General features: G+C 37.6%; 1 protein-coding gene across 2 annotated transcripts; it reads right to left on the reverse strand.

Annotated features, from left to right (window-relative positions):
* Positions 1 to 290: 290 nt before the first annotated feature.
* Positions 291 to 24,028, reverse strand: spata13 (spermatogenesis associated 13). Of its 2 annotated transcripts, XM_084102135.1 has the most exons (14): positions 23,556 to 24,028; positions 14,825 to 16,258; positions 12,642 to 12,680; positions 11,346 to 11,804; positions 9,051 to 9,195; positions 8,786 to 8,904; positions 8,347 to 8,526; positions 4,669 to 4,854; positions 3,419 to 3,598; positions 3,092 to 3,324; positions 2,741 to 2,870; positions 2,053 to 2,425; positions 1,882 to 1,956; positions 291 to 852 (listed from the first exon to the last, which is right to left on the reverse strand). In XM_084102135.1, the coding sequence occupies exons 1-14, from the start codon at positions 23,562 to 23,564 to the stop codon at positions 671 to 673; spliced, it is 3,744 nt and encodes a 1,247-aa protein (XP_083958261.1). In that variant the 5' UTR covers positions 23,565 to 24,028; the 3' UTR covers positions 291 to 670. The 2 variants fall into 2 exon arrangements, with proteins under 2 accessions (XP_083958261.1, XP_083958262.1); XM_084102136.1 differs by lacking the exon at positions 14,825 to 16,258 and having other exon boundaries at positions 23,556 to 23,998.
* Between the last annotated feature and the right edge of the window lie 1,291 nt (positions 24,029 to 25,319).

Genomic DNA, 25,319 nt, shown 5'->3' on the forward strand with positions numbered 1-25,319 from the left:
AATCTCAAATGCTGCACCCTGCATTGTTAAAACTGTTTCCCCCTAAAATCCCTGTCTGTAACCACGACGTGAATGTGAGCAGCGGAATGAAGGCAAACGACACGAGGAGCTTCGTTTCCACCTAACAGTGTGTAACTGTATCCTGGCAGGTGTGCAGACAGTGAGCCTTGTGTTCACTTATCCTATAGATGCATTCAACCTCTTTGAATAATAATAGAGAATGCTGAAACACATGCAACTTAAATAAAAACCTTAGATTTATATATTTAAACACATTCAGGCACAGACGGTGTATATTTGGTTCAACTTTATTTACAGAACATGGTAGAGGTTAGTGTTTGCAGTTTTATTTTTTACTCCTTTCAAAGCTCCAGCCTCATGGAAAGCAATAAAATTATTTAATCATGTAGCTAAAAATCTGAAAATAACTCATAAAAGACACATTTGTGTGAGACGACGAACAGGAGAAACCCAAAGGGAAGCAGCTTCTTCACAAAAAGATAACAAACACTTCCCATACTAACACACTGACTTAGTTAAGGCTAAATAACGAGCCTTTTTACTAAGGCACACATGTCATTTACACACACATACCTACTTATACGTATATAAATATACATATTCATGTGTATGCATTTCAGTATGACATAAAAACAGAAAGTGTCTCTTGTCATTTCCTGAAGAGGGCACTGCGTGCAAGTGAGTACAACAGGTGAGGCGGTTTCTTCTTTGGCTCTGCTAAAGAGAAGACCTGCTGCTGGGGGATGCTGGTTGGCACGGTCACATGTCGCTGATGGAGAGGATGTAGGGGCTGATGGTGGGGAGGAACAGGATGACCAGAATAATTCATTTCTGGAAGCAGACAGACACAGAATGTGAGTATGACTTCATCAGATTAGGTTGGTGATTTGACATGTTATTAAAATGTAATCATAACAGTTTTTGGAGATTCCATTCAGTTCCCCATGAATACATGAGATATTGATTAGATAGAATTTTTTTGACCCAGTGTCATTATTATCAAAACAAAGTGAAAACATTTTTGTTAACTGAAATAGACATAAAAAAAACTAAACTAACATAACTGGGTGTGTGTATATACAAATATATATATATATATATATATATATATATATATATATATATATATATATATATATATATATATATAATATAATATATATATGTATATAATATGTGTGTGTATATATATATATATATATATATATATATATTATATTATATTATACATATATATATATATATATGTGTGTGTGTGTGTGTGTGTGTGTGTGTGTGTGTGTATATAGTACAATATAAAACTTGAAACATTTACAATGCATTTAGAAATTACACTTAACAGTTTTCTAACATTAATTTAACATTTTTAAATGATACCAGTAAGAGCATTATCTTTGGAAGCCCTAAAATATTAAAACTAAAATAAATACTGAAAATAGAAAACTGAAAAAATTATTTAAATAAAAACTAATGAGATCTAAACTAAACTGCAAAGACAAATTAAAATAAAATACCATTGATTACATACTTTCATGTAATTAAAACTAAAGGAAAACTTAAAGTAAATTAAAATACATTTTCATGAGTCTAAAAGCAACTCAAATAAAAGTCCAAAAATCCAAACATCTGTAATCCAAAAAGAATCCTAAATCCTATCTTAAGATAAAAACTAAACCTGAAACTAGAATTATAACTATCAATGACAGAATTAAAACAAAAACAAAATTAAATTTGAAAAACAAAATTAAAATTGAATTAAAATAAAATGAAAATATGATAGAAATAAGTAAATACTACATTTAAAACTCAATTGAAAACTATTATAACCCGCACAAAGATAGTCTGAAAGACTGGACATACTTTTCATTTTGCCTTGTTTAGATTTCCTGGCGTTGTGAACTGCTTGCTTCCTCTGGGCCTCAGTGATCTCCATCCCTGAAAAGAGACCAAAAAAAAAAAGAAGAGAATGTCACTCTTTGAATTCACTGGCATATTCCTATCCTTACCGATGCCTTCAGCCGTGAGACTCACCCATCTCTTGGTCTTCCTGTACCCGTCTGCGCTCTCGAGCAAACGCTTGCAGCCATTTCTGCTTGTCCTGGTTCTTCTTGCAGCACAGCACACACAGCACGTTCAGGTTCTCCGCATGCCGTAGCAGAAACGCGTTCTTCAGCAGGCCCAGCTCAGCGTGCCGTCCATCAGGCAGGTCGATTGGCTCGAGTAGGTCTGTGTCCATACGGCCACGGTAGTGTAGCAGGTCTCTCCGCAGGACGTCTTTCTTACAGAACACCAGCTGGTGGTCAAACAGGAAGTAGCTGCGTTGCTGCGTCTTACCGGGTCGTACTACCCGCGTGAGCTCGCCGGAGTGGATGAGCTCGGAGCTTCGCGTTAACACATCATCACCCTAAAGGAAGTGAAAAAAGGGTTGCTTTAAACAACTTTGAAATCTTCAAACAAGCTTTGAAACCTGAAATTATTATTCTATAAATTGTTCACAAAGCCACATTTAGCCCTGTGAATGACCCAGCGTATGAACTAATAAGTAATCTAATAAACAGATCAACCTGGTATCCAATTAACATCTTATTGTATTAGACACGCACACGTCTGCCAAATCAAATTTCTTTATACAAAAAGATCAGAGAGGATAGGCCTTGAATAATTCAGAAATAGTGTTTAAGTAATGTTGACCACAGTGTAAATATGTGTTGTCACTGACCGCCCAGTGGAGGATGGCCACCTGCCAGTGAGCGATGGTGTCGATGCTCTCAAGTCGCCTTTTTCTCTCGTTTATCAAACTTGCCACGTTCTTCATTGCTTTATGTGCGGCACACACCCCTGCGTGGTCACTGAAGAGAATTTTTTTATTATTATTATTATGATCATTTGATACAAAAACATACAAATATACACTACAAATTTCGGGTCAGTAAGAATTATTATTTTAAAAAAAAAGAAATTTATACTTTTATTCAGCAAGGACACATTAAGTTGATCAAAAGTGACAGTTATCAAATACATTTATAATGTTACAAAACATAAATGCTGTTCTTTTGAACTTTTGAGCTACCTGTGGTCTTTGGGTGTGTATTTCAAAAGCTCTCCCAGCTGAAGAGGGTATTTACAAATCTTCTGTACAGGTGTGAGTAAGAAGCCAGAAATGGAGATGTCGATCATCTGCTGTAGGAGACGACAGGCTTCAAAGAAGTGTTTATATCTTCCTTGTTTCATCAATCGCTGTAATTCAGCACACGCCACAGGATGCGTGTTACAGTACTCCGAGTATATGGAGAAGCCTTCCTCCTGACAGAGAGAAAAAGATGTAAAGAAATGCGTGCAATTTGTGAGGAAAGCGTTCTTGTGCGTGTAAGGAATGTTCTTGAGCGTGTAAAGGTACCTGTTGAAGGAAGCAGGAGCCAATCTCACTTAGATGAGGATTTTCAGTGTTGTATTTCTTTTCTAGGTCCTTGAGAAACATTCTCTGGAACCTGTAGATGTCCTCGATGTTGCTGAAGATTGTCTTTAGCTCTGCATCAGTAAACATCCCAGGGTGCTTTCTGCATTGACGGATATATCCCTAAAACAACAAACGATTTTTATGAAACAACAAAATTAACATATTCATTTAGAGATTTTTGCTTTGGAAAGTTTTCCTTCACTAAAAATATTTTAAGCATTTGACCAGCAGAGGTCAGCAATGAGAAAGGTTCCCTCTAAATCCAGGCTATTTTCAGATACTATTATGCAAATTTGAAGTTTGCACAGAATATCTGGAGGACATTTGTCAACGTGAGCCGTATAGATCTGAGTTTACTGCAAGCAACTCAGTACAAACTCATTAATGAAAAAAAAGAAAGTGAAGTCACATGACCACACTTATCATACTGCCGTGAAACTACATTATGCAATGGTGAAGGTCTAAAAAAAAAATACATAAAACAATAATAATCATCATCATCATAATACTTAGTATAGAGTATACACACCTCTCTTCAAAAGTTTGGGGTCGCTAAGATTTTTTAAAAATGTTTTTGAAAGAAGTCTCTTATGCTCTCCATGGCAGTAAAACAGTAATATAAATATCATTTCATTTTAAAAATAACAAAAAATAAATAAATACATTTGTATTTGAATATATTTTTGGTGCTCAAGAAATATTTCTTATTATTATAAATGTTGACAATTGTTGTGCTAGTTAATTTTTTTGTGGAAACCGTGAATTTATTTTCTTTTCAGGAATAATTTTTATTCAGGATCTCTGTTAAAAAGAAAGTAATAATAATAATAATAATAATAATAAATAGATTTGTAACAATGTACAAGTCTTTACTGTCACTTTTAATTAATTGAATCCATACTTGCTGAATAAAAGTATTAATTTCTTTCAAAAACATTCCTGTAGTATTCCTGCATTCCTCTAGGGTGGAGTTACTACTCCGGGTACCACACCTATATTCTGAGATAATGTTATCTAAAAGAGGGCAAAAGTGTTTCAATCATAATCTCATATTTAAAATGATAGGCCTAGTAGACTGATTACCATTCAGGCTAAATTGAAGAAGGGTTCCTTTATGATGTGCATGTACACAGACCAGAAAACAAACTACAGAAGAAGGTCAATGTGAAATGGCTGGGATGGAGGCTCACCTCGCAGATATCTTTGAGATGTTTTATGTAAACGCGCTCTGTGTCCATGATCTCTTTGACCACATTGGCTCTCATCTGCTTCCTGTGCTCTGAGTTTTGTTTGTGTGCATCTGATGGGACGGACTCTTCCGCACCTGGAACGCTCTCCATGCTGTCACTGCTCGAATCCCCCTGATTCACTCGAACCTTGACGACAACATATCATTACGGTTAATTCCAGAGGATCAAACTGAGGGCAACCATGATAAAGCACAATTTTAATACAACAATCAACAGTGATTGAGACAACTGGTTAATCCACTTCTACAGGAAGTTTAGATCAAATCACCTACGGCCTCTTTGTGTCTGATTGACTCATCTTGTTGGATCTTTAAAGAGTCATAGATTTACAATGGAATGCATTAATCTAGAGCTGAAACAATAAAACACCATTCTGTACACCCTCATCTCCTCCAACCGGTCAATCGGCACACGCATCCATAATGACACGTCTATCATTTCCTTTTGGGTCACCCGGAGCAACCGTGCAGGGCCATGATACAGTTCAAGCGAAATAAAAAAAATGAACTGTTCTGACGTCATTTCAAACTAAATCGGTTTCGGAGTTTGAAAAAGCTTTCCGAAGTACTTTCTGTAAAAGTTTGCACTGGCTAGTAAACATCTTGAGCACAAGGATGAGCATAACCAATGTCCATCACATGCAGATTGATATCTAAAATTCTTTATATTTTTCTTCTTCTCAATAGTTTTGTAACATTTAGATATTTAAAAAACAGATAAAACGGCAACAATAAAAATAACTAGCTAAGTTTACTGATTACCTTAAAAGTCCATAGTAGTGTTGTTTTTGGCGGCCTGTTTTAATTTTAGTTTTAGTCTAGTCTTTGTGTCAAGCTGTCGTTTTAGTTTTTATTAGTTTTAGTCACGTTCATACTCTTTTTAGTCTAGTCAAGTTTTAGTCGACGAAAACTGATGACATTTTAGTCTAGTTTTAGTCGACGAAAACTGATGACATTTTAGTCTAGTTTTAGTCGACGAAAACTGATGACATTTTAGTCTAGTTTTAGTCGACGAAAACTGATGACATTTTAGTCTAGTTTTAGTCGATGAAAACTGATGACATTTTAGTCTAGTTTTAGTCGACGAAAACTGATGACATTTTAGTCTAGTTTTAGTCGATGAAAACTGATGACATTTTAGTCTAGTTTTAGTCAATGAAAATTGTATTTTAGTCTCTTTTTAGTAATGCAATTCTATTTAACCCAGTCAATATAGAATTTCAAACAAGGTTATCTTATATTTAGTATATTTAGGGCTGTGACGGTGGCCGTTTTTTTTACCATCGCGGTAATGGACCAACTACCGGCGGTGGTTGGGGGGTTATTTAAAAAAATAAAAACTCGTTTTATATTTCCACACAAAGATGCGTGATATAGCCTACCACTCTGCGCTTTGAGAGGGATGTCGGACACGAGCAGGAAAGACAATCGATCTCTTTATGATATCTTTGTGTTTTCTACTTGATGTAAATTGGTCTGAAGAGCGAATTTTATCCTCCACAAGGGCGAAATATTTAGGCTATGTTTAGGCTTACACCGTGTCCTAACTACACGCGACGCGACGCCGCGACACGCGATAAAAGGTATCTTTTCCATGTTAATCAGAGTTTTTGTCCTAACCAGGCGCGACGGCGACACGCGACGTTTCTAATTTAGAAACGGTTTCTATTTTTCTGCGACGTCGCGCTGGAACAACAAACACAATGTGCGGCAATGATAATCTCAAGTACTGTTTATGTGCTTTATTTAATGTTAAAAGCGTGAAATGTGACTTTGAATATCATTTAGTGCTCCAGCTTTGTAGCTGTAAAAGCAACAATGGACATATTTCACCTCAGATCTTGAAATTAAACAAATGGAAACATGAACGTTAAAACTGTGAACAAACAAGTGTATTATTTGACAAAGATTGTTTTAGTAACTCAGTAGCCTATGCATTTTTAAATGGTGTAACATTTGTGAATTAGATTGTGTAGCTACTTATCCATTTTCTTGCGAGTGCCGTCAAGTTTACTCTCTAGTGTTGTGCACTTGCCGCGAGACTCCGCCCACACGCTGTTCTGATTGGTTGTGATTTTTGATTGACGTTGTGGCGTCTCACAGTCGCGTCGCGTCTAGTGTGGACAGACACACTGCCTGTCGCTGGAATTTTATCGCGTCGCGTGTAGTTAGGACACGGTGTTAGGCTATGAAACGCGCTTTACAACTAAACTTGACGCGCCCTATGTCTAATATAACAAGCACAAACTGTGTTAAAAAGAATTTGACTTGCAAGTACAAATGTAGGCTATCTGTCCTACAGCGTTTTTCTACTTTACCACAGTAAAGAATACAAATATAATAGGCCTAATTAAAAGCGAACCAATGAAGAAACGTTTATAATCCCTTTAGAAAATGGGTGAGACTTGAGTGAAGATTTGGGAAAAGAAACAAGAGATTCCATGCAGGGATGAGTCACAATTTTAGGATATTCGATTAGTTTATTTAATTATAGAACATCGAATAAGTTGTGCGATTATTCTCTAAAATAAAATCTCCATGTTCTGGTGCTGATGCGGTGACGCGTTCATGTAACCAGAAACGCTGCCAATAACATACAGCTGTCACAAAGAACCGGCAAAAGTAATGATTATGAATGTGTCAAATATATCAATGAGACATTTGAATGGAATAACTAATGGAGTAATATTGTTAAATTCGCTGATAATCGGGTGACCAGATCGCAAACCAGAATTTAAAGCGACAAAGCTATGGGTTCACGCACAACTCTCTCATTCGTCGTGACGTTATAACATTTTGTCTCGTCTCGTTTTGGTCAACGAAAATGAAGAGACATTTTAGCATAGTTTTTATTTTGTAAACCACATTTAGTCTCGTTTTTATACGATATTGCATTATACATGTATTTTAGTCATCGTCACATGACCAGCATATTTACGTCTCGTCTCGTTTTCGTCAGGTGATAACGGTTCGTTGACGACAATATTTCGTCATAATTTTCGTTGACGAAAGCAACACTAGTCCATAGATATCGCCGTCAGTTTGTACAGCCGTTAACTTTCTCCGATAACTGGATTCAATGAGACCTGTTTTCCTGTTTGTTCATGTGACGTTCGGCATAAAGCCCATTCTAATTGAAAGAGACACTGACACTCTCTTTTCATGTTTAATACTGTAAAGCTGCTTGCTTTAAAGCAATTTATTTTATAAACAGCTATATAAATAAACGTCACGTGACTGGAAAAACTAATTGCAGAGCTCATCCAAACATATCCACATTGCTATGATTAGATACTTTCTTAACCACTGTTTTCTCACCGGTCATTTTTGTTGTGCGTTTATTTTGCGATTGAGAGGAAAGCGCACCGCACATATTTACATATTCATCTAAATGCTGTTTCTATCAGCGTGGATGGCATCGGGATGTTTGCTAACAGTATACCACTGCAAAGGCATTTTGAACTTTCACCCCTAAGCGTAGAACAAAAAACAACATTGCTGTGAGTATGTTAGGGCCTTTACTAGGTTTAAGCGTTTAATTATTACATTCAATCTCTGTGTGTTTGAACTAGCTTTTGTTTCACGTTCATTACTCCAAGAGGCTCACAGTGCGACTCACCCGCACAAAGCTGGAGGGAAACCAGGCCTCGCGGTCGCCCACCATCCCCCACCACCAGTCCTGCTCCCGAACATCCAGAACCCGGATCACCTCCCCGGCTTTGAAGGCCAGCTCCTGCTCTTCCATTGTGACATGATCCCACAGGGCCTCTGCATACACGGCATGGCCTGAGTGTATGTACTGGAGAAGGAGAAAGATTATAGTCAGGCTAAAATATTGAGGCTAAAAGTCATATCATATAATTTTATAAGAACAGTACAGGGTGACATCATGCACTCGAAGTATATACACTAAAACACTAAAACAACTCTGCATACAAACACTAAACTAAAACTGACTAAACAGATAAGAGGCATAGAATATAAAATATGACCTGGACTGTATAGCAGACTGTAAGTGAGAACAGCAGTAAAATAATTTTAAAAATGATTTTCACAACCTGATTGAGAGTGAAAAGATCGACTTCTGGTTGGAGATACGGTGTTCCTTCAGTCAGTTCTTCAAAGCTGCCGTCCTCCTCACTCACACTGTCATCGAGCATTGCATCAGAGTTGCCATCTATAATACAACCACATTGAATGAGCTTAGGAGTTATGCACGAGAGAATCAATATTCCCTCTCCATCAAAACACTCTCACCACTGAGCCCCTCATGTTTGTAGGTCAAGTGCACACACACATGCATATAAACAAAAACACACTAACCACTGAGCAATCTGCGCCCTTTGCGCCGTCCCATCCTATCCAGACCGATAGGTGTGCTTTGGGAGAAGACGCAGGGTCTCAGACGGGCAGACACTGCCCGGTATGGAGGCACTCTGTGAGAGGGCACTGGAGGACGAGAAACCGGCTGAAACAAAACATGACAGATTAGATTTTAATCAGCAGCCTTAAAAGGAGCCCACAATCCAGCAGGCCTTATGTTCAGAGTTCAGTGAGTGTTCAGAGCAGGACAATGACCTGTGAGATAATAAACACTGAAACGCTAGCTTGTCCCCTCGGCCAAGTACATAACATTACACGCATAACATTGAATTTTATGGTGAATCTCACAAAGAAATGTTTAGATGATATTTGCCAGAAATTAAAAGGAACAAAATATGAATTTTGCATAAGGAAAATGAAGCCTATTTTAGTTTCATATGTTTTTTGTTGTTGTTCATTGTGACATTTTAATTAAGTACATTTCCAACCAAACTATTATTACTATAATGTAAAATAATAATAGTAATAATTATTACTATTCTAATTACTTTAAAACAATAATAAAAATCCTGTCTGGACATTTTATATAAACATAAGTAAAAACCTAAATACCACCTTGATATGATCAAGTATAAATACTTAAAATTTAAACATGGCAAACCATTAAAACAACGCGCTGTTTTCTGTGCTACGCACACATTCAAAACGCTGTGCACACAGAAAGCTGCCTAGAGCTCATACTGTATGATGCGCGATACTAAACTGAGTTCTCTTCCGTGTCTTTATGCATTTAAACGGACAAATACACACAAAAATATGTCAAAATAACCTCGTAAACACAGTCGGTTATGTCTCAAGTTAACGTAAACAGTTGACAAAGAAAATGCATGTGTAACAGTATATTGGATCCGTGCAGCTCTTCACATGACAGCAGCTTAATATTCCTGCTTCCGTCTCTATAATAACGTTAATCAAACAACAAAACACAAAGCTGTTCTTGATTGAATAACTTTATATTTGTAATGTATATTTTATTTATAAAGTCCAGTGTTATTTTACATTTGATTACAGTTTCTGTACCAGAATTCCTGAAAAACTTAAAACACTGTTTATTTAAATCGTATCTTTGTTCAGTTGTATTTATTTGTTCGATTGCTAATCTGTTTATTTGTTCTTTTTTGATTACTGAGCGTTTACTTGTCTTTAATACTGCTTGAAATTTATATTGTTTTTTTTTAAGGTATTTTTAAACAAAAGTTCCTTGTGTAAGTGTTTAGCCTGTTGATTTTTGTTCATGGTTTTCAGCTCCGATTAAATGTTTTGCAATAAGACTTAGAATAAATGTGAATGATATCCAAGTTTTTTTGTGTTTTTGTTTTTTTACCTTATTGGAATCGAAATTAGGAATCGATAAGCAGAATCGGAATCGTTAAAATGACCCAACCCAAAGCAGCATGTCTTCAAAGTATTTCTATATAACATATGGATCACATTGTTGATAAAGAACAAAAGCAGTTACATTTAGGGCCTGAAAAGTTCTGTCAAACCACCTGAAGTATGACATTATAAACTCATAATGCTACACCCCAAGGGAGAGACCTAATGGGACCATATTAGTGTTTAGATCACCAAAACATGTGTATCTTATTAAAGATTGAGCCTCTGTGATACAGAACCTCTAAAATAGCCTTGTAAATTATTTTCATCAGCCAACACTGTACGAAATACACTAACTAAATTGTTAACTACTTGTTGTCTTAATACTTAATGTATAAAGTATAGCATCTGCTCACAAAATAAATGTCAGTGTAAGCAGGTTTCAAAGTACACAAGGCCTATCAGAGCCATTGCACAGTGGGAAGTACACATGCTGGTGACACATAAGTAGCTGTAGTACTCAAAGGCACATGGGTTTGAATCAGGCCTGTATCATGCCTCAATGTAGCCCCTCTCTATTATCCTGTCAGGTCTCAAATGCTCTACATTAAAAAGGCCCTTAGCTCCTATAATTTCCATCTTGACACTCTGTGACAGCCCTTTGCAGGCATAAATAAATAAAAAATAAATAAATCAGACTTGACTGTTAGCCAATCAGATTTTCTTGTTTTTCTGAACTGGACTCTTGACCAATGAGGCTGGACAATAATTTGTCCAAATAATAAAAGATGGAGAGAAGTGTTTGGGTAATCTGCTCTGAAACATTTTTTTGTAACTCAGTTTTATGTCACAAAAATTGTGCAGAAACTGAACAACAAAACAAAATATAGAAGAAAGAAAAAGTGCAATAGGCCTTACAGAAGGCAAACTTTCAGTGTCGTCCTTCTGCTCAGCAGTTGGGGAAGAAAACAGATCCACTCCTCCAATAACAGAGATGGGACGTCTCTTTCTGCTCTCTGTCTGAGTGCACACATGACCATTCTCAGGGCTGTTGCGCTCTATGTAGCTGCCATTGCTATTGTAGTCCTTTTGGGAAGTGTAGTCCATATTCTCCGACTCCCTGTCCTCTTCTGGGATGCAGTACTTTGTGCTGGCCAGATGGCCATAGTCAGACACTGGACGGGGTCTGGAGCGACCTGGCCTTTTCCTAGGCACTACAGAAGTGGGAGAGTCACTGGAAAAGGCTGGAGAGTTTGGTGTTGTTGGAGATGCCAAGGGGGATTCTGAGGAACAGTTGTTTGTGACAGATGAAGCAGCAGTGGCTGAGATCTCATCACTTTTGAGAAACGCATTTCTGACTAGGTCATCTGATGAAGCCTGGAGGAGAAATCAAATGTCAGCAGTTAGTTTATTCTTCAAGGCCTACAACATCTGATGAATGATCTAAAAATATTAACCATGGACATTAATGTGTTCAAGACCCAGTGATTAATACAAAAACTATAACAAACCTTAAAGAGATTTTAGTTCATTAAAGAGTGATGAATAATGATTAATGATTCATTAAATAAAATGATTAATTAAAATTAAATGATTAACATATAACAAATAAAGTCATATTAAAAAATAAATATCATAGCAAAACAAAAGTGGTTTTAGAGGCAAATTATCTACCCAGACAGCAACAGTTTCAGCCCAGATCCAGCCCACATCTGGTACTTGTGGAATCCGTGTGTACCAGATGTGGGCCGGATTTGGGCCGACACTATGTTGCTCTCTGGGTAACTAGTTACTCTGTTTACATCAGCCATTACTCAGTGTTAATGACTATTAACTCTTTTACTTTCTTAACCACTGAAACAGACCACTGATTTTATTTGTAGCCATATTTTCTTTGTCTTCACAAAGACATGCAATGCACTACAGTATTTTTGTTTGTTTTTAATTTGCAATACTTGCAGAAAATGATTGAGCTATAAAAGGTTACTCAGTGATAACTGTGAATTCATAGACGCACTTATGTTGGAAAATGACTGAATATGATGAAACAATTACTGGTTATTATTCTTGCAATTTGACAACTGATTTTTAGAACAGTAATGTTGTTTGACAAGAGAAATAAGCACATTTTAATTTTCTAGTTTGTGCTGATGTAATATTTGCTGTCAGCATGTAGTCAATTCTGTATAAAATACACACAAAAACAGATCTTACCTCAAGATCATCAGTTTCTCTCTCTTCAGTCCATAGACACTGAAAAGGCACACAATAAATCAGCACCATTGTGAGGAAGACGCAACGTATATATGAAAACACAATGCACACACAAACACAAATGGAAAGCAAAATAAAGTTTCGCTGAGCTTGGCTCGCTGTAGCCCGTCTACATCTTTCTAATATATTTCCCTGACCTACTGGAGTCCATTTGCGCCTAAGCTAGCTTGTTTGATTACTGGACTTCGGCCCTTGGGTGGTTCTACTGGGAAGGAGAGACTGTCCTTGTTGATACGTGTCCAGCCACAGGTCCAAGATCTGCGTTTAAGCAATCCCGCTAATCATAAACATCGGCTAATCATTAACTCTACTTGCTGTGTGCCACACAGCTGAGCAGCTCATATGACACTGTAGCAATGTACCACTTCAGAGGATGTACTGCCAAATGAGATGTCAGTCATCCAATACAACTTTTTGGAGGGGGTGATCTAATCAAGCCAGAGCGATGAAATGCATTGGTTTGTCCTGATCGATTACTAAAACATATCAGAATGAGGCTGTGGTTGCATCATCAGATACAAGGGTCACCAGTACATATGACGCGAAGCACAAAAGTTAATGCTTCGACAAAACTCTGTCTACTGTAATTTATGACTCCCTGTGTTAAGGTCAAGGTCATCCAATGAACTGGTCTATTCCAGTTAAATGCTTAGAATAAGATTACCATGTCCTCTTTGACTTTATGGCAATAGTTCATCTGACATCTACAATCTGACAGTCAGTAAGAAAAGTCATTGTCCGACCTTGCTCATCATCAGTCAGACTAATTCAAACAACAACAAAAACAGGTAATCAATATCGTCTCGAGGAGAGACAAAAAAGTTACATAATGAAAGTGCACAGCAAATCTTACCAAGCAAACCTAGGCACAAATTGTAACATTATAAGCACAAACTAAAATTTCTCCAGTTTTGTTCCTGTATGCAGTAATGGCTGGCTCCGAAACACATTTTGGGCCACAGACTGCATGTCTTATTGTAATCATCCATGTTCAACACAAGTTAAGCGCTACCAATAGCATTTATAGGATAATGTCCCACAGGAAATTACATTAAAAATATAAAAAAATAGGGATGAAAGAAGGAATAAATAACAAAAAGAAAAAACATCGGCATCGGCCATCGGCCAAGTTGTTATGTTAAACATCGGTATCGGTATCGGCCCAGAATTTCCCAATCGGTGCATCCATAGTGATCACAGGTGTGTAAAATTATTTAATTGTACTGTAAGTAGTCTAAACTGACTCCTGTTTTTAGGTAGACAAACTTATAGTTGTTCTCCATTAAAGTTCTCCAGTTTGAAAGTAAATATTTTCTATGTTTTACATGGTCCTGAAATGCAAAGAAATAATGGACTATTTTACACTGAAAAGTCTGGTAAGCAAGTAATTACACCAACACCACACTAGTCTCTTGTAAGCTACAATTCTGTTTTGCTATACAGTGTGTATTTTATTGCTCCTTGCCTTGTGTACTTGTATTGTAAGCAAGTACATTTACATGCACATTAAAGGGCTGATTACAGTATGACTACAGCAATAATTTGTCTTCCTAAAATGTCAGGTAAACACTTTACACCGAAAGTATACTTCCATTGTCGGCGTTCCGCTCTGGCTTGCGAACTGTCTGCTCAACATAATTTTTGTTATCAGTTCAGTCCGCTTATGTCAGCGTACACAGTCCACAGCCCAATTTTTGTGTTGTTGCAGACAACAGCACACGTGCGAGTGATTTAAGCACTTTGTATACTTTGACAGGCTTGCACACTAAACTATGCTGAAGAAGGAGCGGAGCGCAGACAATGAAGTATACCTGAGGCTTTAGTCTGGCAGAAATTGTACCAGTCCGGACAAACAAATCTAGATAACACAAAAATATATACATGTTAATTAGACTACAATTAGCCTTGACAATTTGACGCACAAATGCATATTTAATCATTCAAAGAGATGCAAACTGTATTGCGATTGTGCAAAAGAAATACTGTAGTTCAATTATAACTGTGAATATACATGTACTGTCTGTACATTTTTTCTGTGGTATTGACATTATGCCACAAATGTTGTCAGTAGATACAGGCCAATATTTTAAATTCGACAATATGGGGTCATAAGAGTGTCTTACCTCCAAGTTAGCGTTAAGGCCACTGACTGTCTGCTTTTGACTTGGACTTGAACACTGCTTTGGCATTTGAGAGTAGTGGTCATTTTTTCCATTTTGATGGCACTCCATAGGTTCACAGTATTTTTCCAGTGGACAGACTGGGGCATCTGAACAGAAACCTGTTGAGGACACAGCCACCTGGACAGAGTCACTTATGAGGGCTGTTGTTTTGCTAGGAGGTTCCAGAGAGTCATCTAGGGTGGAGCTATAAATGGCGGAGCAGGAGGGAGTGGGGTGTAAAGTTGGGATGTGTTCATGAGCGTTGGCCTGCTGGGCTTTGCTAGGAGTGGGTAAAGGCCTCCGTTGACGCCCACTCATGGATACACAGGGAGTTCTGCGGGAGTAGTCATCGTGTAGCCTACTGAAAGGTGACAGCGGTACTTTGGGAGTGGGGTCTGGTGTGTTTTTACGCTTGACAGTCAGGTCTGTTAAACTACCGACAAGCTTTTGCAAATGTCCTCGCGGCCTCATGGGGCTTTGATGCCTAACTGTACCATGTTCCTGTAAGTCAACCGATGAGGAACTGGTGGTCCTTTGAAGAATTATAGTATGGGTGCATTCTGGGTTCTGTGGCTCAGTTGAGGTGACTTTGCGTCTAAAATGGCTCTTGAAGACATGTAGATTATCCGCACTTTTGCTTAGTCTTTTGAGAACATTTTCTTGAGTCTCAAGGTTCTCACAAGGTACAACAGATTCCACAGTGTTGCCAGTATAAGGCTCACTGGTGGAAGGGCTCTCTGTCTTGACTATGTCAAGCAATGAGATCCGACCTGCCCCATAAGCCTTGCGCATACTTTGAGAGAAGTGGGAATTCCTCTGAAACCCACCCTTTTCCTCCTCACAATCTTCCTCATCTGAAACAGAAGACGTCTTCCCAGTTTGAGACGTCCCATTCATCACATTGTCATATTCCTGGGTTTGATTGGTCGCGACCTCTCGTTTGGTTACTAAGAAACTAGCACCATCCTCAAACATCAAGGACATGTTTCTCTCCTGACCGGCTGCCATCGCATTACTCCGGCTTTGGATTCCTTGGAGCACAGAAGTCCGCAGTTTTTTGAAAGAGCCCATGACGCGGAAACCAGCCAATCCAGACCAAGCCTGTGGCGTGACAGGTGGACCTCTACTGTCCTCACATTTTGTCTGGGTGGAAAACAGACGTACAGTCCTGGAAGGGTACAGCTTGGCCTGGCCATCGGCAATCACAGGAACGGACTGGGCTTGACAATTCAGTCTGTTAAGATGGTTCTCCTCATAGCAAGGCTCAGATAGCACCGGTTGCACCTGGACCCTACAATCTGACCTCAGACTTGGATTCATCAGCTGTTCCTTTGTCAAATAGTCACTCTGCGGGTCATTGTTGTGAGAGGATCCCTGCGGGTCCGACGAAGGTGCCTGCAGAACCAGATTGAAGAAAGTTCAATCTCAATGAACAAGCTGACTAACTTAAATCAAGTCTGGGAACAAAGAACAAAGAAAGCATGTGACGTGGAGTGAGACAATAAATGACCCACTGTTTTGTCTGAGGAAGATCTTAACTTTTAACACACTTCAATGAAACAATACAACACCACTGTGATAACCATAAGTTTGATAAGTCACATTATGAAAGAACTTTAAACCATTTCCTTATATTATCGGTCTGCTTACTTGACCTATGAAATATTTAAACTCAGCAGAGGTGAAGTAATTCAAAGTGTACTTATCCACACACAGGTGTAAATTAAGATTCAACATTCCTGCTATGGATGAATAATGCCTTTATCTGGCAAATTGGAGGGTGCCGATAAGTAGCATGAGAGCTTTGCTCATGAGTAGGTTACAGTAAGAGCTGCAAGATTTCCTGTAAAAGATTTAGGCTGTGCTTTTTAAATTCCTGAGAAAGAGAGGCCCCCCTACGAGGGTGTGGACGTTGTTGCCTGGTGTGATGTTCGCAATGATGAAAGGCTTTTGCAAGCATGACTAGGCAATGAAAACCCCTAATCCATTGTGATTAATGTAATAAATTGCCCAGGATTTTCTAGCCATATTCTGAGTGAGGAGAGAGGGGTAGACCTTAGGAGGTTGAGCTGTTTTAACCCATTTGTTGTAGAGTAAGAATGAACAGAGATACCAGTATATGCTGAGACTGATTAATCACAAATAAATCGCATCAATTTTTATATTGTATTTTCTCAGACAAGCTCACAAATGTAAATAAATCACAACACAGATGAAAATAAATCATAGCACTTGCTGTGAAATCTTTTTTAATTAAATACATATATATTTTTTTACAGTATAGACGAAATGTGATCCAGTCTTACCTCCCTGATTCTCAAATCTCCAATCTTTTCATGAAGAATCAAAGCTTTGGACCTTTGACATTATATATTCTATGATCATTTAATTGTTCAGAGTCAACCCACTGTGTACAAGTTATAAACATAAAATATCAAACTGAGTGGTGTTGTCACAACAAGCTACACCCTTCCTCATTACTAACTTTATGTAACACCTGCCAAATACAGGTGGATTTCAGCAGTGGCGTGTAACACAGTCACTCCTACTAGCCAGGTTGAATTTTATACATAATGAATTTTTCAATTGTAGTCTTTTAAAAAGGCATCTGAAAAAATAAACTAAGTGCAATGCAGTGTTGTCAAAAATATAGATTTCTGATATTGAAATATCTGAAAACGTTCCAATAATAATTTTCAGCAGAATAGATGCACAATACCAGCTGCGCTTTCTCACCTCTCCGACAGCGAGTTGACACAAAAACCCGCCTCCCCTCACTCACTTGTTTCATTTGCTCTGGATGAATATTGTTGGTGTTACAGGGCTTGAATTTCTGCGTGGGACTGCACGTATTGCGCATAATTTTACTAATTCCTGCAGTTTTGTTGTCTCACCCCAAGTGCGCGCACATAAAGCTGCCTCCCAGTAATAAATGGAGTTCTTATTTGTTGCTTATTGCACTTAAATGGACAAAATAAACAAAAGCCAGCCTTGGTGAATATGCACGTAAACACAGTCAGCTGTGTTTTAAATAAACGTAATCAGTTGAGAAATAAAATGCATGTTTAACAGTATAATGGGTCTGTGCGTCAGGTCTTAAAGTGACAGCAGCCTAATATAACTGCTGCCAAATTATGAGATAATATTAAAAAATATATACATGTGTTTTTCCCCATGGTATTGATGTCAAAATTGTGGCCAGAGAAAATTCTGAGTGGCTAATAACTTTGGAAAATCACTAGCCACAGTGGCTGGTGAGCAAAAAAGTTAATGTCAAGCCCAGCCAACAAGCACTGTTTTTAATTAGCTGATCTCAAGGCAAATACTTATGTTTGTGACATGTATTACTTGAAATGTGTTTACTGCAATCTTTAAAATAAATCCCACTTTGTTTGAGGTTTTGTTATCTAATGCAAACATTCATACATTAATTGTGGCTTGAGTGTTCAAATACTACCTGGGACCACCGTATATAGATTAACCACACGCACCTTTTGACTTTGTGTCTTTCTGTGTGAGTATAGGTTGATTCTAGCTCAATTTTCAACTGCTGATCTCTATCACTTCAAGTCCTGCTACCCATTAGCACTCAGCTCCATCGAGGCATGAGGAAGAAGCTGCCATCTGACCTTTTTGTTTAACTAGAGCTTTGAAAGAATGCAATTAATTCAACTTTCAAGTCACTCCTCAGTCTACTCACATGTCCAATGTATCCGAGTCTAAAGTTGAACTTCTCTCCTACTCTTCCTCCTCTGTATCATCACTGTTGCGGAGTAAGAATTAATTAAGAGCTCAAACAACCTCTGTGCAGTTACCAGCTGGAGTCAGGCTCAAACAAAACTCCCTAAACTCAGACAAACATAAACACAAGCATGCCTACGGAAGCCTCTAATACATCCAAACACACCTACAACTAATATGCACTGATGCAAGTATACTAAACACTGACTCAACATTCTTAAAGCTACGCACGCTTTTATGTTGCAAACAGACAGCAGTCAAAAACTCATTTTCCAACTCCAGGCGGAGGAGGATAGAGAATGTATGCTTCCTTGTGCCAGACATCAAACTACTTAAATAAGAGGTTTAACACAAGGAGGAATATGTTCACATCGTACAAATTCATATGAAATTAATCTGCACCTCGGAACAGTTAAATGTTCCTGCGAGATTAGGTAAATATCCCTTTTGTAATTTTAGTTGTACTCATTTTTTATTTTACAGTCTTACATGTATATTTTATTTAGAAGTAATAAAAAAAATGATACTTATTTTTTTAGTCATTATGATATATAACCACAACATTTTTGGACATTTTTTTGGAGCACTACAAACAAGCTCAGCAAACCTGGAGCTTTAAAACAAAACTAAAAATTGCATTTTAAATCACAATCACAATTTTTATTAGAAAAATCGCAATTAGAATTTTACCCCAAACCATGCAAGATAAATTAACACACAGTCATCATTTACTTATCCTCATGTTTTACCAAATCATTATGACTTTATCATTGTTTTGGAACCAATTGACTTTCAGTGTATTAACAGAAACTTTCGTCAAAATATCTTCTGCTTTCCAGAGGAAAAAAAAGTCATACTGGTTTAGAACAACATGATGGTGAGTAAATAATGACAGGATATTTATTTTTAAGGTGAACTATCCCTTTCAAAATGAAGGTGTTAGCAGTGAAGGATGTCTTATAAGCACAAAATGATGCTTACTGACTAAGGAAATTCCTAAGAATAACCAACCACACCAGTTCTAATGATCTGCCCATCAAGATGAGCAAGTCTTGCCAAGCTGTCACATCACTATGGAATGTCAATGCTTTCTTTATTGAACTACTAAGAAAAAAACTTCTTTTACTCTTTCATTTTGGCTTATGATGGCTACAGAACACGCCCTTTAGTCATCCAGAATTTCAGATTTAGTTTTATCCTTATTGATTATCTTGTGTTTCAATGTTTAAAGTGAGGGTAAAAAATCTCATTTGACTCACTCATTGATGATCCTTCCACTGGCTGAAAGAGTTTCACAGTGAAAATGCTAAAGGATCCCTTAAGACAAGACTGCACTCGCTCAAACCCACATGATAACATATGCAGCACCCCTCTCCCTGTCCTAATCTGATTATAAGGCTTTATCAGTCTGGACTAGCATCAATATATCTGCATACTGTCCAACACACTCATAGACACATATGCAGAGAGAGAGAGAATACGTTCATTGAAGCAATAACCTTAAATCAGTCTGATAGGTTTGGCGTATGAAAGACCGCGAGAGCAAAGATTTATTATTTTTGTTTGGTCACTGATACTACCTACCACAATACGACCCAGTTCTCCTTTTTATCAGCGAGAACAAGATGCAGACACATAGGAGGCAGACACACCCTGCCTGCTTCAGGCATGGGAAGTGTCAAGTAATGCTACATTTGACACCACATTCATCTCACCTGTCTCATGACCTGCATTTGTCTACTCCAAGTCCACTGGTGGAAAACAATTGCGATTGCAATATGCAATTGCGAAAAACAGTGCTATGCAATTTGGAAAGGTCAGAACTTTCTCTATACTCATTCCAAACCTGTGTAGAACAGTAAAGGACTGGATCTGAATTGGGTTACTCTTTTCTGTGCAATTACAATGAATGGGAACTGAAGCGTTCAAGCTTTAAAAAGGATGCAATACTATATTACAAGTCTTCTGAAGATAGCTTTGGGTGAGAAACAGACTTAAAGATGTTAAACTGATAGTCTGCAGTGGGCTGTGAACCAGTGCGACTGGCCAGTTATCAGTAAGCTGAACTCGAGAATATAATCAGTCTAGTTTGTGAATTGCATCACGGTGATTCAATAAGATCCGACTCAAAAAATGATTTGTTCGTGAATCAGCGCTGCTTCTCTTGTGAACCAACCAAAAAAAGATGTAGAAGAAATTTTAATTTCTGCCTTTTCCTCATGCAAACCCATCACATTTTCTCTAAGACTGGTAAACAGCGCAAAAGTCATAAGAAACAATTTTATGGTAGCCTATATGTTTAAGGCCCTTTCACACCAAGATAACTGTAAATATAACTATAACGATATCTATATTAGCACCCACACCAGCGGACGATAACGTTCTGTTTATTATACAGGGTGGGCCATTTATATGGATACACCGTAATAACATGGGAATGGTTGGTGATATTAAAGTCCTGTTTGTGGCACGTTAGTATATGTGAGGGGGCAAACTCCTCAAGATGGGTGGTGTGTACTAATATATACTAATGTGCCACAAACAGGACTTTAATATCACCAACCATTCCCATGTTATTACGGTGTATCCATATAAATGGCCCACCCTGTAGTGAGTCATCTGCTGCTTTAAATGCTCGAGTTCCTTAAAGCAGGATGGATTCTGATTGGCTGTTGTTGTTATCGTTCATCAGCTGGAAAAAAATCGTTCTGAAAGTGATTCCAATATATCATGATATCGTTCCTCTGCGCCCTTATTATTGTTATAGTTGTTGTCTGGACTCTGCTGTTCTTTTATATTTAGAATGATTTTTAGAACTACCGGTACTATATCTTTATTCGTTATAGTTATTACTCTTGGTGTGATCATGCCTTTATGATGGTGTTTTATTTGTCATTTTGGAGCAGCCAGTATATTACCCCAAAAAAATTAAAAAAGTTAGTCAAACAGATTTGGAACGACATGTGAGTAAATAATGACAGATCTTTCATTTTTGCATGAACTATCCCTTTAGATGTATGCATGCATAGAATTCAGGGAACTGTTTATGGCTAATGTGACTTTAATACAAAAGCACATTCAAGCAAATGCTTTCTATTGGCAAAACACCATTAAACACTTAGTACATTAATGCATTTGTGTTGTATCAGAGAGTGAGATAGTTGAGAAGAGGCGTGGGAAGTGAGATTTACGGCAGTCGTGGCTTAGGAGGCACCCAGTGAGGCATTAAAGTTCCTTATGCGTGTCTTGTGATAAGAAAAACTCTCTCATTATGTGTGGAGGAGTGCATTCCAGCACAGACGTGTTGACGTCTTAAAGCAAAGCAATTGTTTAGAGAAGCGAAAGTGCTGGGCATAGTACTTCTAACAAACTGTTATCGTGAATTACAAATTCAGTGACAATCTTTTTCTGGCAATCTTCTTTTATCTGTTATAAATTATGATGCCAGCTGCAGCACACAGGTCACACATGACATGTGGTGGACTTTAGACATTATATTAAAGTATGAGAAATGAGTCGCTTACAAACCTAAAGGGAATCAATTTTACAGGGCATTTATAACAGTGCTTCTGTACTCCAAAGACCCCTGCTGTCAAAGACAATGTTTCGAAGGCCCCCCATGTAGGCTAAGATACTTTAATTCTGGTGCTTTGGCTGTAATGATACAAAGCTGCTTGTTTTCAAACGTTATGTAGATTAACGTAATTAACCTTGATTATTTTCGTAATTTCAGAAGCTTCGAGAACTGTATGTTCCCACACTTTTTGATGGATGAATTTCCATCATTTTTCAAGTTGTTAGTGATTACAGGATAAGGGTTTTAATCATTTAAACCTTATAATTAATTATAATATAATTTAATATACTGTAATTGTACGGATATTGTAAGCTTTTATCTCATAAGATATTTTTGAGCTTGGCATAACTAATATATATATATATATATATATATATATATATATATATATATATATTCATTATATAATATTTCATGACATTTTAATATTTTTCCAGGCCTTCAAATCACATTTTTTAAATTCTCAAATATTTCCTGAGAAAAAATATTAAAATAAAAGATATAATGTAAGCTTGCAAGCTGACCAAAGACACTTTAATTAGGGTAGTGTAATGTATAAATAAACAAATAAATAAATAAATTCACTTTAGATAAATAAATAATGTTTACTTGTCTCCCACAGTGTGGTCAAGCTGGTTTTAAAAGAGCTGACCAACTACAAATCAGCTTGGCCAGACTGTGAGACCAGCTAAACCAGTTAAGAACAGCATACCATTTTAACCTGATTTAAGCCGTTTTTCCCCCTATTTCCAGCAGCGTTGCTGATGACCCCTAGTGGGCCCCCGGGGTCCCTGGCTGAGAAGCAGAGATTTATAAAACACTTAGTGAAATATTTGTTTCTTTACATAGCTGAAAAAATATCCCTTTTGGATAGAAAGAAAACCTTCAAGCAGTACAGTACAGTTCAAAACAAATACTTCAGGTTTAAGAGAATGCTGGAATGAATGAAGGCGATTACAGAGTTGGATTTTTTCCACAGAAGAAAAAAGCTCTCGTTTATTTGTGAGTTTAATTAACTCAGTCTCTCCATAAAGCTCTTTAAGAAGCACCTCGCCACCCCAACCAACCCCCTCCTCCTCCTCCTCCTCGTCTTCTCCGATCTCCCTACAAGCTTTGCGCGCTCGAACACCCCCCACATCACTATGGCAACATGTGGGATAGTAACGCATACACAATACCCCCTCCTCCCTTCAGCTTCTTTTTTGAACCCAACGGCAAGGCAAGATGATAAAGTGCTGCCGAACTTATGAAAGCACATTTTAAATTCACGTGACATATATATATAGTCTAATTTTAACAATAATAAAAAGAACATTAATATCTCACCTCTTAATAACCCCCAAAATTATGTGTTATTTAGACGCGGAATCTTACCTTTATCATACTTCTTGACTGGTGTCTTGGCCCGGTGTCACAACAGTTGTGCGGCTTCGATCGAACAGTCAGCCGCGGATAACTCCTCCGACAGTCCAATGTCCGACGAATTACGCATATTAACTTAGCGAAAATCGTTAAACAGACGAGTGATGAATGCGAAAGTACATAGTGAACAAAAACCAGCAAATATTTCGTCTGGTGCGTGATTCACAAGAACAAACACCCCGTAGTCACAGATCTACCGGGACGGAAAACTTTCCATTAAGTGTGTGGCTCGAGCACACCCTCAGGCAATTTAACGGCACATGACCGAAACCAACCGGACACGAAGCAGATTTGCGGGTCAAAACAGCCTCGGTTGAAAATTTAAAGTTGGTTCGCTGCGGTGGAAAAGCTCAGCCAGAGAGCCATGACTCCAGGCAGCGTCGCAACAGGACAGCATCAGTGCACTTGTTGCGCTGAATCTGATTGCTTCGGGGGCGGAGAAACAGGGCGGTTTGTAGTTTGCCCACGGGACGCTAGCCAAAATCACCAGAGCGGTATCAATATGCTTGATAATCACAGTGTCCTGTAATTATTTTTGTTTTAACATTTAGAAAACAATCTCCTCAATATGTCCTGACTATCACGACCGCAGACCTGTTTCAGATTTCAAATACATTATGCTAATGTTCTGTCCTGCCTACTAAATATAAATAAAATTGGTTTTTAGATTTTCTTAAAAAAAATGTTAGTGCTGCTTGTCAGCGCAAAACTCGCCAGATTGGATGCCAGTGTGTTATGGATGCTATTGTGTTGAGTGGTTTTAGCACAGTGCTAAGTGTTTGCTAGTTAGTTGCTTAACTGACCCTATTATACTATGGCCTCCTACCTTCATTGTACGTCCAAAATGATTTTAACACAGAGTGGGAAGCAGTCAACCCCATGCATGACCTTGAAAGCCTCAAAATTAACAATTCTTTTTTTTAATGGAATATATTGCAGTGTTTATAAGAACAAACATTGACACTGACACAGATTTTGAACTTTATTGAATCAACAATGTTTTGAATTAAGCTGAATAATGACACAATTATCTGCTGTAGAGCTGCTTATCGGAATTGAACTCATGTCATAATTTACATTTAGCCTACATTTACAGTACATTTATAATTTATGAACAGTGCAACACTGACATAGTTATTGAACCAAATTGAAACAATTAAATTGAGCTGAATAATGACACTGCTTTACAGCTGAAATTGAATTAATTTCATAACTGATTCATTTTACAGCACTAATTCTCCTGTTTGTTAATGCCAAGCTGCTTTGAAACAATCTGTATTATATAAAGCGCTATAAATAAATGTGATTTGACTTGAATGTGACTTATTATAAAAGATTTATACATGCAAATAATTATTTTTTTTAGATTCCAAATAATTCATCCAAAATATTAAATTCACTTCCCCCTCGCAATGACATCTCTTCTCTGATGGCGTGTGCATCAGCGTGAGGGTGGGACAGTAATCCCTCTTCTGCAGCATGAGAGAGAAAACGACAACGACCCAATCAGTTCCCAATGGACAAAAGTCCTGCCTTTCATTGTTTTTCTTGTCAGAGATGCCGTTTAAATCAGATAAGCATCACAATAGGGAAAAATGACAATTGCAAATTCCATTTCATGCCGATTTTAAGCTTTTGGATGGATCACAGATGGATCTAGAAGCACAAAGGATGATTTATATTTATATTGAAAATTATAACACCATTTAGTGAATT

The sequence above is a fragment of the Abramis brama genome, assembly GCF_963993115.1.
Source record: "Abramis brama genome assembly, chromosome: 24".
In the NCBI taxonomy this organism is placed as follows: domain Eukaryota; kingdom Metazoa; phylum Chordata; class Actinopteri; order Cypriniformes; family Leuciscidae; genus Abramis; species Abramis brama.